At 43.2% G+C, this 13727-nt stretch overlaps 1 protein-coding gene across 5 annotated transcripts in view; it reads right to left on the bottom strand.

Moving 5' to 3' along the window:
* Positions 1-13727, bottom strand: part of LOC121529745 (FH1/FH2 domain-containing protein 3) — a 40249-nt gene that overhangs the window by 20984 nt on the left and 5538 nt on the right. For 4 of the 5 annotated variants that reach the window (XR_005993629.1, XM_041817687.1, XM_041817689.1 and 1 more), the window contains exons 3-4: positions 10242-13690; positions 9843-9942 (exon numbers count right to left, since the gene is read on the bottom strand). Coding sequence is in view for 3 of the 5 variants with exons in the window: in XM_041817687.1 (XP_041673621.1) it covers positions 9843-9942; positions 10242-13690 (3549 nt within the window). In the remaining 2 variants the exon portion in view is untranslated. Of the gene's footprint in view, positions 1-6635; positions 6746-9842; positions 9943-10241; positions 13691-13727 lie in introns of those variants that run through there. The other variant, XM_041817690.1, reaches the window with a different exon arrangement.

The raw sequence follows: 13727 nt of genomic DNA, 5'->3' as shown, positions 1-13727 counted from the left end.
AATGTTTGAGGAAAACACTGGAACACATTAAGAGGGACGAAAAGAAAGACGGATAGCTGAAGATCGGGCGCGGGGGTTTACCCAATCCGAAAGACCATGGATCGTTGGAAGATATACACGTGCATACCGAGGCATAATGTGCGTGTGCGCTTGATTTATTGAATTCTTAGGTTGGACATTGGCCAGAGCCACAGAACCCATTTCGTATGCAGCGGATGGCCGGCTGGAAGGCAAAGTCCAAGAATGCCAACTCATTATGGAAGGTGGGTTCTTCACAGTTAATTATAACAATACCAGCAAATCGCCTTTGGCCGCTTGTAATTGTCATAAGCTCCCAGAGAGAGAGAGAGAGAGAGAGAGCTCCCAGAACGGAAATGGAGAGGCGACAGTACTAAGACCAGGAAATCACCGACAGCGTGTTCATCTGGAAAATTCCCAGCTTACGATCCGAAGCCGTGCCATTCGTAAGTGTCAATATGTTAATTGCCCGCCCCAGCAAAGAGGTGGAAAAAAGCTGGCTGGAAACTGAGGATTAGGGTCAAGTCAGAAGTGGTCTACTCTCCCGGGTCGAGTGTGCATGGAAAATGCATCGAAACGGTAGCCACTCGAACAGAGGAAAGTGTTTTTCTTAAAGAACAACATGAATAAAAGAAATTTAAATTATGCATTTAAATTACACAAAGGGAGGGAAGATGAAAGTGCCAGAAGAAGATTTATCGAAAGGGGTCGATGGAAATTATAGGTTTTGAGAATTAAAAAATCATTTAAGAAAACATTCTCACAGGTTTGGAAATATTTAAAATGATTTCTTGGCTTAAACCAAAAAGTATTTCTTAAACGAAATCAGGACATTTACGATATATATCTCTAATTAAGGCCAGTAACACTCTCACTAAACGTTACCTCTATGAAAGATCAGCCGTAAACATCATAGAAATTAGCATTGAGCCTAATACAATGTAAGTAAACTTGAGATAACTTCACTAGATAAAGACCCCGTTCGTACGAATGTAATGTGAGTTGTTTTATAATTTATGAGCCTCATTTGGTCAGATAAATGTTATGTGTTACGTGGGAAAGCCACTTGGAGAGCTCTCTTACCCCAAATTACGCGCCATCGAAGGCATCTTTCGATCTACCTGAAAGGAATGTGAGTTTTCCCTGCAATCTGACATCATGACAGAATCTCTTCGTGTTGAACATTTTGTCATTTTGATAGATCACCTTGGATCCCTTTACACTCGCATGTGTCATATGGCCCGATGTGGCCCGGTTCACAGGTCCATTTCCATCTTGCGGTTATTTTTGAAATGCAGGCGACATGAATTCTTACAAAATATCTGCAGACCGAAATACACACACAATACTCTATAGATATATTTATATAGATAAATCGTATATATATATCTTTTATGTGGCTTTTCATTTGCTCTACTAATTTGCTGGTCTGTGTGAGTGCGTGACTAATACTTTGAATGCAGCGAAATAACTTGGCCACGATTTTGATGGTTATGCAATGCAAATGACAACAAATGGCAACAACAATCATAATAATAATAATAATAAAGTTAAAATACTTTTCGGCCAAAAGGAAAAAGAGACAGTACGAGTATAAGTGGCCCAATTTTCAGCATCTTCTGCTTCTGCAGCTGCGACAATTTTCTGCTCGAATTCAGGTCAAACACTTAAAAAATTTCGATATTTCTATGTTATTTTTATGTTGCCACTAACAAACATGAGTGTTTGGAATTCTTTTTCGATCTTACATTTGATTTAAGGCTAGCCAAAGCTGATGCATTTGAATTTAAAAAGAATTTCGGTTGGATTTCGTAAGTTGGTCTAATCAATTTCCCTGTATCAGATGGCGTTCATGGAATTTAAGTCGCTCGTTAGCTTTGAGTGCTTCCAGAGATCTATGCTATGACAAAGACTAACGTTAATCATACGCCCCGTGCGACAGATGTTTGCTCTGGAGTTCTGCTCAGCTGATGATGATGAATGGAAAGTAAATAGCTGAGGCTTGTTGGCCAAGCCAACGTGTTTAGTCATGGCTTATGCCCAATTTTCTTTATGAGCGCTTTTCACTCAACAGCTCATCCCATTTGAATAACAATATTAAAGCGACAGCTCCGGGTTTTATTTGATTTTTTTCTTATAACTTCTCGGCCTAATGAGCGACGCCAAGCCGCGTCTCAGCCATCATTTTATAGTCTAATAAACAATGCGCTTTATCTCCGCATCATTTTCTTCATCGTCTTCGGACGTGTTTTCACTTTAGCCATGATAAATTGCTTACACACAAATTTTTGTATTTGAACATAATTTTTTGTTTTTGGGGTTTTTTTCATTTGTTTGCCGATTGCATCGGGCAAGACAGGTAGACGCAGAGCCTTGCATTTTCCAGCATAAATCACATTGACGACTCACGATGCAAGCGAATATAAATTTATCGAAAAGGAGGAGTGAAAAACCAACAAACCCCTTATTAATTTTATGCAGATTTTATGCAACCATCCCGTTTAAATGTTGCACACGCTTGATAAATTGATGATCGTTTTTTTGGTTATCTTTCGGGGGAGTGCCTGCCATGCAATTCCAGACCCAAACTTTGTTTGAGTGTTAAATTATGGGGTTTTGTGGCGACGGGGCAAGGTCAAGTTGAGGTTGATTGATTCGAAATGCAATTTCAAATGCCGCATTATTAAGCTTGGTTGGTTGGTTGGAAGAAATGTCTAAAGAGCTGGAATCCGCCTCCTTCAACTTACAACACAATCACAATCAAGGTCGTTATATTTCTCAATAAACCTGAACGCGATGCTGTAATCAGTTTTTTCCCCTCTTTTTTTTTTTATTTATAAACATTCTGCGAGATACAAAACCGCAAATTGTTTACCACCAACCTCAAGCCAAAAGCAAATCAATTCAAGGCAAAGCGAGCCCTTACAAAGATCTGTGATCAGTGATCCAGAGGCAGCAAATACGACTTTACATGAGTCCAGCTTGTTTGAGTTAATTGCTTTTATAGACATTTTTCTAGACATAAAGTTTTTTATGATCGCACTATCAAAGCACTTTGCATTTTATGAACCCTTTTGGTGCCACACGGGTGCACCAACCGAGACCGGCCATTGGATTTTATGGCCACCATTCAAAGCCATTGAGAAGAGGTTTGAACTTGTGATAAAAATCACTGAAAATTTGTTGAACTTCGCTGATAAGCCCGCCCAATGACAACTTATCACTTCATTAGACCCAGACAGTTGTTACGGGGGCGAAAACTAATTGAGTTGGGTCTTAAAAGTTTGAGAGAAAACTGTTTGTTTGATTTACACTGGAATGTTTGCTTAGTACAGTGAGAAGGGACAGCTAAATTAATGGAAATGTGAAGGTTTGATGGTATCTGAAGGAAAATGAAAGCCTTTCTTTTTATTTATATACCACAAAAGTAAAGGTTGTGATTTTTGAAAGCCAGATTATGTATTTTATTGGTAATAAAGGCACTTAAATACTTTCTAATGAGCGCTGCTATATATCTTTAAACTGAAAACTAGTTCCCTTCTTATTAATTATCCATAAAAACTCAAGACTAATTATTTCGTAACCTTCAGCTTTGTTACCTTCGACAAACTTTAGTTTCTTGTTAGAATTATTTATGTTCTTTGGCCAGCCAGCAAGCAAAAAAAAATCAATAAAAATCAAACAAATATGTTTTAGCCCTTGAACCAAAAACCGAACCATCAACCAAGTTTGACTGCAATATTTCTGTAGTGCAATATGTCAATGTTAGAGAACACAAGCTTCTGAAGAGAATACAAATTTGAAATCTATGGCAATGAAAGTGAGAAGAAAAACCGTGGCAGGGCGGGAAATAAATCAATAAAGTTTAGTGGCTTGGACCTTCGTGCTAATGGGTTATTTATTTTCCAGGCTGATGTGCATGTAACTGCGGAGGCCTGTGTGTTTAGCGAGTGCTTTTGGTGGCGTGTACTAAGCAACTGACCTCAATAGCATATAGCATTTAGCAAGAGCCAAAGAAACCGACAGCTAACCAACACTTTTTACCATTTACCAACTTCGGGGTGCGGTTGCAGCAGCAACACTTTCGTTGTTTGGCCAACGCTTTATCGGCCAGCAAACACTCACACATCTATCACAAAAATATTCGTATATACAATGCAAAAAAAAAAAAAAAAAGAAGAAAAGGGAATTACTCACTAATGCGCATTGTCTGCAAACTTTATTGTTAGTTAATGAGCCAAAAGAGCGAGAGCAAAACAGCCAGATAAGAGACGAGTTTTCGGGGCTTTACATAAGCCTAGAGACAAATTTCCCACGCAATTGAACGGTGGATGTCGGCCAAAGCCGATTACAGATCATATACACAGTGTTCGTCAATCGACTTAATTTGGCATTAAGTTGAGAATTATAATTAGCTGTCAGTGGTTAAGAGGCGAATTAGATGCCCCCAACCCAAAAAGAAAGAAGAGTGGAAAACCCACCTGAGCTCACCTTGACTTTGCATAGTCAGCCAACGACTTCAACTCGGTAGCCAGATAAGCGCTAAGAGATAACGCATAAACTAAGCGAAAATGTTGAAAAAATAAACCCAAGAAATGGCAGGAAGGCAGTCTGAAGACAGTGAGATATATAGCTAAGATGGTGGGGTTTTCCTGCTGCTTAAGATGGTCTCTTTTTCCCCTTTCTTTCTTTTTTTTTTGTTTAAAGACTAAGTGCTGGATGGTGTTCGGTCTCTTCTTCTTGCGGCAGCACAATTAAAAAAATTGGATTAGCGAATGCAGCGAGGAGAAGATGAAAAAAAAAAACGAGAGCAAAGAGTGAAAAGTCGCCGAAGATGGAGCTGAAAAACCCTGGCTAAAATCTGAAGTGTCTCGCGGTTGGCACGTCAACAGGCGGTCGACTTTGCTGGCAGATTACGCCGGCAGATAATTAAAATCGTAACTACGTTTACGACGGACCTGCCACAGTGGGTGCGTCAAGTATGCCACCTTGCCTTTTTTTAAAGTTAGAGTTCAGAGACATCAAAATTTGCACAAAATTTGTTCAGTTTTTCTATGCCAAATGAAATGATCGTCTTGGCTTTTAACTTACAAATTGATGGCTTTAAGTTTTTTTATTGGCAGATCATCAGATTAGAGTATCATTAAACTCCCCATAACTGTACGAAACATAATCACAATCACTAAAGTTAATCTTAAATCACATTCGTTCTAATTTCTCATATTCCCATTGCATATTTTCGCACGTCTTTTTGCCAAATCAGTCCACAGAATTTCACAAGAGACTGTAATTCGCCATGCTTGTGTCTGTAACTAAATAGAAGCTCTAGTGTTGTACTTCGTACTTAGCGCTCTAACCGCGTTGAAATGGGGTTTGCTCACACCCGCTAACCCCTCGCCAACTTCCCAGAACAGCTGCTCTTTTATTTTAGTTTTTTTCCCTCCTCATTTTTGCACACTAGATAGCTGGCTAACTGAATTAACTTATTCTGTTTCGCCATTATAAATTCCACAGCATTCTTTATTTGCATATTAAAAAGTAAATAAATGCCAAGCAGGAGAAGAGCAGTCGAAGGCGAAGAAGAGGAACTGGAGTATGTTTTAGTGCTGGCTGGGTTAGTTTTAGTTGAGTTGGTCATGTGCCTGATTATACAGAGGTTTGTCTATATATATAGAGTGAGTATTATAATGCAATCAAGTCTAATTGAGCGACAGTTGAGGGCCTTGGTATTTGGGGCACTACAATGAAGCTAATTTGCTGTCAATAATTTGTGGGTTACCAGGTGACAGATGGGAATATGCAATTACTAATGCCGAGTACTTCAAGAGAAAGAAAGCACGATCATTTATCGCCTTTGGGGGGCAATTTCCTTTAATGGTCGAAAATTAACAATATTTCCCAGCTCGTAATTTGGCAAAATCTCTGCTTCCTTGCGGAAAAGCCAAGCCAAAGCCAGAAGAAAGAAGCCTGGGACCTCGACTTATATCGAGATTTATTTGCACAATTCCGGTTTTCGGCTCCCTCTCTGTCTCTCTCTATTTCTGTCTCTTTTATTTTTTGTATATTTCAATTTTTACTACCACTATTTGCTATGTGTTTGTGCTTCTTCTTCATCTTGTTCACAGGGACAGATCCTCAATAGGTGTGAGTTGGTGTTGTCCTTATCCACTGACCAAAGAGGAAGTTCAAGACAGAGGGAGACGAAACTAATACTATGTGGAAAGACAGCTGTTTCCCCCAAAAAAAAAAAAAACTGAAGAACTTTTGACACTGAACCAAAGTTCAGTTGAGTGGCGCCCACAGTGAAGCCTCAATTGAGACGAATCTTTCGGATTATGTTGTCCATTGACACTGACACAGTGACATGCCAAAAATCAATAATCTTTAAGGCAAATTGCAATCATATGTGGGCTAGTTGGCTTGTCTGCTTATTTATTATTATTAACGATGTTTCCGCCTCTTCCACAAATTCGTTTCGCACAATTATCGCCGATTCGTTTTCGTTTGGCTTAATCACTTGGGATTTTTTTTAGCATTTCCAATTACCAATTGTTGTAGCAACTAAGGCAGTTTAAATATTATAAACGTTGCCAACAACAACAATAAAACACACATACACAAACACTGGACAAAACGACGCGCGCAGCTGAGCGAAGTTTGTTTTTGTTACCACGGTGGCTTTTTCACCCGCGACAAAATCGAAACGACTGAACTTGAGCGCGTTCGCAAGGCAACTGAAAAGCCTTTTGAAAAAAGCGAGCGCCAAAGCAGCGAAAGAAGAAGAAAAGACGGCAGCCAAGAAGAAGCCGCTGAGAGAGAGAGAGGCATGGGAAGACCACGTAAGAGAGAGGGACCTAAACTACGTAAGACTAGATACTCAGGTACTAAGACGCTGGTGCACAGTGGGACAAATAGGAGCCATAAATATTGTATACTCTGTTTAATAAGCAACTAGATTAATATTGACCAAAACTAATTAGAAAAAGAATATCTTGGAAACTTAAGTGGTTGAATAACATGGCCACGAAACTAACATTTCTTAAAGACTGCAAAGTAACTTTTCGTTGTGCCTCTATATTATAATTTATGCCCCACTGTGTGACGTCATACCATATATCGTAGTATTTCACGTATGGTAGTCGTAGGACCCCAAGACGTAAGGCACTTGAGGCAGGTTGCGAGCGTGGTGAGTTTGACGTGTTTTTAGTGTGAGTGTGGTCAGGTAAGTGTCTGCAACATTGTTGTTACTTGGTGTTTGTCTCTCTAATTGAACATGCACTGAAACCAATTGTTAGTAATCGTACAAAAGGGCTTTAATTTTGCCTAAGTTTAATACTAATAAAATTTTGACATTATAGGCAATAACCTTTTTTATACAACTGTATTAAATAAGAAATATTAATAAACATATTTCTAGCTTTTGTTTCAATTTGAAGTAACTACACATTATTGTGCTTAGTGTGCCTTGCAAGTTGCAAGTGCTCCCCATGCGAGGGGCCTAAAAATAGCTCGACGGGCAGCGCGTGTGCCACAATTTGGCCTTATCGTTGATGGAGCGTTAGCCTATCATTAGCTGGACTTTATGCTGGGGCTGCAGCTCACCCGCTGCTCGATGGGCGCTGACTTTTCGTGGTGGGTGTGTGGCTGCCACGCTGCCAGGCTGCCATTATGGGCAATGAATTTTGGGTGCAGGCAGCAGATTTACAAGTGCCATTGGGAGGGAATGCCGACTAATGGGCGCACATTCGATATGCTACTTAATTGCAAATCGATAGTGCCAAATGCCAATGGTTATGGCAGGCAATCAAAGGGGTAAATTGCCAAGTTAATTATTTAGGAAAATTTTATACTCTACTTAATGCTTATTTAGACACGATTAACCGCGGAGGTCATAAATGCCTGGGTCTTGCTTTGCCTCAAAAATATCAATATTAAAACATTGATAATCTTTTCTCCAAAAATAAAACTCTCAAAATTTATTCACACTTCACACCTAAACCTCTTAGGTTTTCCCCAAGTACCATTCATAACGTCACCGCTAAGACAATCGTTTTCATTATCAAACACCGATTCAAGCTTAAAGAGTGAGTAAGCTTCATAAAAAACAGTGCAAGAACTGATAATAGAGTTGTCTCTGCCCGAAAAAGAAACAACAATTGCCTTGAGAAAAACCAAGACAGCATCCGGGGGGAAAATGGGAAGGGGACCTCATACGTAAACCTGAGTCATTCACATATCTTCGCAATGTTTTTGATGTTTTCATTTGTTTTTATTTCGCAGCTGCGATAAATGAAACTAAATGTCTCTTATAATGTAATTTGGGTAATATCTTTTTTGGTTTCTTTTGTTGTTTGCTTTTCGCGCATCAATGCCATTCGCTATTTTTGGTTAGCGACTCATTTGGGTTCAAAAGGTGAGAACACAGAGCTTTTCTAGGTATTACTTTTTTAATGGCGAGTTGAATGGACTTTCGATTTTTAATGTACGGCGACGATTTTTATGGCCACATTTGGCAGCACAAAGTCAACAATTGCCTTAACGTATTTCGCAAATAAGAAGCGAAATGAATAAACAAATATTTGCAATCGAAATTTGCCCCTCTCTGAATATATATTTTTACAGTTATAGCTCTGGCAGCGACTTCTTTCCCCCTCGATTTGGCTTTATGTTCATGTTAATTGCATTATGACCCATTTAGCCGAGAGTTGTTCTCGTTCCACGGCCCTTGTTGGTGTGTTAATGTGAGCTGTTATTCCGTTGGCCCATCAAACTGGAGCGCGACTCTGGATGTGGATGTGAATCTCAATCTGGATCCGCCATCCAAATCCGGGGAAGGAAGCCCGAAAGCCGGCGACTGAATGTAATTAAGATAAAATTTGTGTGCTCATGTTTTTGTTCTCTTTGCTGTTCCGCATTTTGTTCTGACATCGCTGCACTTTGTTGTATTTGCATTTACACTGTATTACAAGGTATTACAAGGGTATATTAGTTGCTTAGTTACATGTTTTTAAGGGGTTACTAGGAACATTTTAAGTGTTATCCAAAAGCCAAAGCTTATTTGTATTAAACAGCTTAAAAAGGTACACATATATAACCAAACTATAGGTCATCGCCTATTCGAATACCCAACTGAAAAAGTTCTTATTGTTTGTGATTTTTCTTATTTTCAGAATACCAGAGTGCCTGCGAACCGCGGCTGAGTCACAGACCCCTCCGGCTGCCTCAGCCACTTGATGGCTGTCACTCAAGACCGAATCTGGCTGGCGATGCCGGAGGTGATAACTGCACCACTGCACCACCGCATTCAATTTGGGTGTGGGTGCGCGCACCTCGGCTCGCCCTCAGTTGCCCTTTGTCATTCCAGGTATTAAAATTGAACACCCAGCTGCAGGTAAACGATACGGGGCGGTGAGTGTCAAGAAGTTTTGCGATAAGTGAAAGGTGTGGGAGGGGTGGGGCACTACGGCCTTATCAATATATCTGCCGATAAGCGAGGTCACCTGGTAATTAAATCTTTTGGATATATAGAATATCAAGGTGTTGTTTTGAGAGAAAGTTACGGTTAAATGATGGCAATAAGAACTTAAAGAGAGTCTTAAAAGTAAACGTTCTAAGAAGTTTCTCATTATAGATATTATCTAAGTCAAGATAACGTTGAACGAATATACCCGTTCCCATATATACTCCCCCTACAGAGGGTATCTGTATAAATAAACTAAAGTGTAGGCGGCAGTCGATATATCGCAAGAAGACGGGCAGACTGCCAAAACGTTTGCAATCTGTTTTGAAATTAGGGGATTCCAAGGGGGTGGTTGGACACTTACCCTGCGCGGCTGCTGCTGTTGTTGTTGTTGTTGTTGATGTTGTTGTTGTTGTTTGGGTGGCTCGTAAAAGTTGCTACCGTTCTCCAACCACTCGACATCGCTGCAAGATCAAAAGAGAGAGATAAGCAACCACATGTTGAGTAAATTCACCACACAACAAACCGAAAAGCTCTCTCTGAAAGCTTTTTCTTCGGCATTATTTTTCCGAACTTATATATCTCAAGAGTTTTCCTAAATTAATTCTCAGAGGCGAGTGCCAAAAGTCTCACCTGAGGAAGTTAATGTCTATTACTAACAACCTTGTAAGATACCAAAAATAAATATAAGGAAAGAATACAAACTGCTACTAAGGAAGGAAATCAAGACTTAAGGCTATTAACAAGTCAAATATGAACTCACCGCTGCATTCTCTGGATGACCGGCAGTTGGGCGGTGCTGTCGTGGATTCGCACCTGGTCGGGTGTCACCTCCTCGAGCAGGAACATGTTCTTGCTGGCTAACGGGGTCAGCTCAGCCTCCGTAGGATTATTGTTTCCATAAAAGAGTGGACTGAGGGGGCGGCAAGCACCGCCCAGTAGCTCATCGATGTTCTGATGCCGTGAGATGAAGAGCTTTTCTCCGGCCCGTCGTGCTTGCGGTGAAAAGCGTGGTTGCAGGGTGGTCAAAGTGGGAGGAGATGGTGGTGGTGGTTCTTGCACTTGTGACCTTGGAATGTTGTCATAGGGCGAGGGGCAGCGGACGGGACTGGCGCATTGACCCAGTGGCGGCGGTCGTTCGGAGTAGGCGTCGAAGTTAAAGGAAGTACTCAGCTCCTGAGATACCAACGTGGGTGGTGCCAGCCTCAGATCTACTTCATCCCTAGAATCCTGCTGACATACCACCACCACTGGCTGTTCCTCATCATCGCTGCTTGGCTGATTGGGGATTTGTGTGTTCTCTGTGTCTTCCTGTAACCACCAGGCACGCTCACCGGACTCCCAGTGCTTGATGATTCGTGGTGGGGGAGTTGGTGGCTTCACTGGCGGGGGCTCGTTCTCCTTTTCCTCTTGAGGGGTCTCTTCGGGATCTTCCTGCCACCAGGCTCTTTCGCCGGACTCCACCCGCTGCACATTGAACATCTTTCTGGCGGGTCCTGATAGCCACCAAGGATTAGAGCCACCACTCTTGGAATTGCTGCCGCTCTTTGAAGGAGTTCCCTTCGAGCTCCTTTGGCTGCCATTTGAGGGTAATCTTAAGGTCACCTCTACATGCGGCTCGCTGTTGTTGTTCAGATCACCATTCTCCCTGGGAGTTTCCACAGCCTCCTCCTCATCCTGCAGCCACCAGGCATCCTTCTCCGGTGTTATCCTGCTCCTGGGCATCAGTTTCACCTTACTGCTGGAGTCCTGATCCTCCTGACTCCACCAGGTACCTTTGCTTGGCTCCTGGGCATCGTCATCTAGGGGATTCAGAGTCTCCTCCGCCAGTGTGTCATCATCATCGCCATTCTCATCGTGGCGCAGCCACCAGGCCTGCTCCTCCCCAGAGTCTATGTGTCTCAACCGGTAAGGAGGCATCTCTCCTCGATTATTTTGGTCCAAAGCAGAGGCCGTGTTTATCTGCAGGCTGGTATCCTGCCACCAACTGGGATCGTCCTGCTCGGAGGTCGTTAAACTCGCAGTGGTCGTGAGACTCGTGTCCTGGGTGGTGCTACTCGTGCTGGTGGGTAATCTTGTTCCCGTTCCTGTTCCTGTAGTGGTTTCTCGTGGACAACGTGTGCTCGAACTTAGAGAATTCGTTTGGGATGTGTGTTTCGCTTCGCTCGATGGCGTCGTTCGCGGTTCGTTCGTTCGCAAATCTGTAGTCAGACTGATCCCAGAGATTTTCGAGATCTTCGAGATGGCCGATATGCCCGAGATCACTGGCAGCGAAAGAGCCTCCGGTTCGCCCGAGCTCTCGGAGCTTTCAAGGAAGATCGGCTCGTTATTTGCGTCTTGCTGACGGCTAGCGAAAAAATTCGATACCGCCGAGAGCTTCTTCAGTCTTGTCTGTGTCGCTGGCATCACATCAGTGGCCACGGCGGGCGGTGATTCAGTGGTGCTTTGTGACTTGTGGGCGGCGGCAACCTTGCCAGCACTGCCCTCTTTGGTGGTCTTCTTTTTGGCCTGCTTTTTCACGGTCTTGACCCGCTGATCGCTATCAGAAGCGGAGGCGTTGGCCGAGGATGAGTTGCCAGTGGTCGTTTCACTGCAGGATTTATGGCTCTTTGGTTTCGCACTTCCTGGCACCTTGCCATTGCTTAGCTTTGTTGATTTCTTTGAGGAGCTACCAGAGGCTAAACTGCCTTCGGATCCCGCACTTGGTGATCGTTCGAGGCTACTGCCATTGGGTAGGTCTTCCGACTCCCCTCCACTACTAGGAGTTCGTGACTTTCGTGGCCTATCCGTTGGACCCACATTTAAGGAGGACTTACGGAAGTCCTTGTTGGGCCATTTCACAGCTGAGCTACCAGAACTGGAACTGCATGTCTTGGTGGGTGAATCCGCCTTGCTGGGTGGTGCAGGTGGTTTGTTAACAAGGTTCTCCACTGACGATTGGCGGGAGTTCAAGCGTATGGCCTTCGGCGGTGATAGCTTGGACTTTGTGGATTTCGATGAGCTCAAAGATCCATTCGTCCTTGGTGGAGATACAGCTTCTGGAGACTTGGATGAGCTTATAGAGCCATTACTTCTCGGTGGGGAGAGGGCTTCAGGTGATTTTCCTGAACTAACTGACCCATTGATGGTCCTTGGGGGTGATAAAGCTTCTGAGGATTTGGCAGAGCTAATGGAACCATTGGTCCTAGCTGGTGATACAGATTCTGGTATCGATTGAATCGGTTTAGCCTCACCCATAGGACTGGACTTTCCTGATCCTGAACTGTTCAACGGACTAGCACTGTACCGGAGGCTACTAATCCTATCCCTATGTGGACTGTAGGTCGAACTTATGCTACTGCCAGCACTATAACGAAGATATCGAGTGGAGTCATCCATTCGATCTGACTGTATCTCCTGATCCGTTGTCTCCCGTCTTTTTGTGGATCTTTGGATGGTCTTCTCGATGGTTTTGGCTGGATCAATGCGACGGGTTCGTTGTACGGTGGTGCTGCCCGGCAAAGTGGGTGAAGTGGCTCGGGTCACTACGGAAATGGTGACGAAGGTTTCATTGGCTTCTGCTTCTGTCTCTGTCGTTTGTTTTTCCTGCTGCTTTTCAGGAGACTTATCCTTGCCATTGGAGGCATCTGCGGATTTCTCCACGATCTCCAGCTCCTTTTCCTTCTCTTTCTCCCGCTCCCTTTCTCTGCTCGCCTTGGCCCTGCTGGCAGTTCTGGCATGAAAGTCACTGGTGGTCAAGTAAGATAAGGCACTTCCATTCCCTGAGATTCCCCGAGAACCTGCTCCATAGCGACTGCTGTAAGCATTTCTGGTTGCCGAAGAGGATGACGAGGACGTGGTGGCATTACCTCCACGATATGTAGAACCCAATTTACTCCTGGCGCTATCCATTACGGGACTCGGATCCCGAGATTTGTTGCGATTTGTGTGTTCCAAGGCCACCGGACTGGGATCTCTTGAACGACCGTATTTCCCCATTGAACTGGTAGACGCACCCGTATACCTCTTAACGGGACTGGTTCGCTCGGTTGGAGCTGCCTCCTTGGGCTCTGCCTTGGCATAGCGACTGACATAGCTGGTAACTGGAGTTGTGGTGGTTGGCGGTGGTGGATCCCTTTTGAGGCGGTATGTTCCTCCAGAGAACGAGGGTCTGTAGGAGCTAGGCGTGGCCAGGGAAGTGTAGCGCGATGTGGAGTCTCCTGCTGAGCCGTACTATGGGTAAAAGTTCGAATAAGATTAGAAGTTCTTT

This window comes from Drosophila eugracilis, unplaced genomic scaffold (assembly GCF_018153835.1).
Source record: "Drosophila eugracilis isolate 14026-0451.02 unplaced genomic scaffold, ASM1815383v1 contig_1825, whole genome shotgun sequence".
NCBI classification, from domain to species: Eukaryota; Metazoa; Arthropoda; class Insecta; order Diptera; family Drosophilidae; genus Drosophila; species Drosophila eugracilis.
The sequence above is the reverse complement of the archived record's forward strand: the minus strand, read 5'-3'. Positions and strand labels throughout refer to the sequence as shown.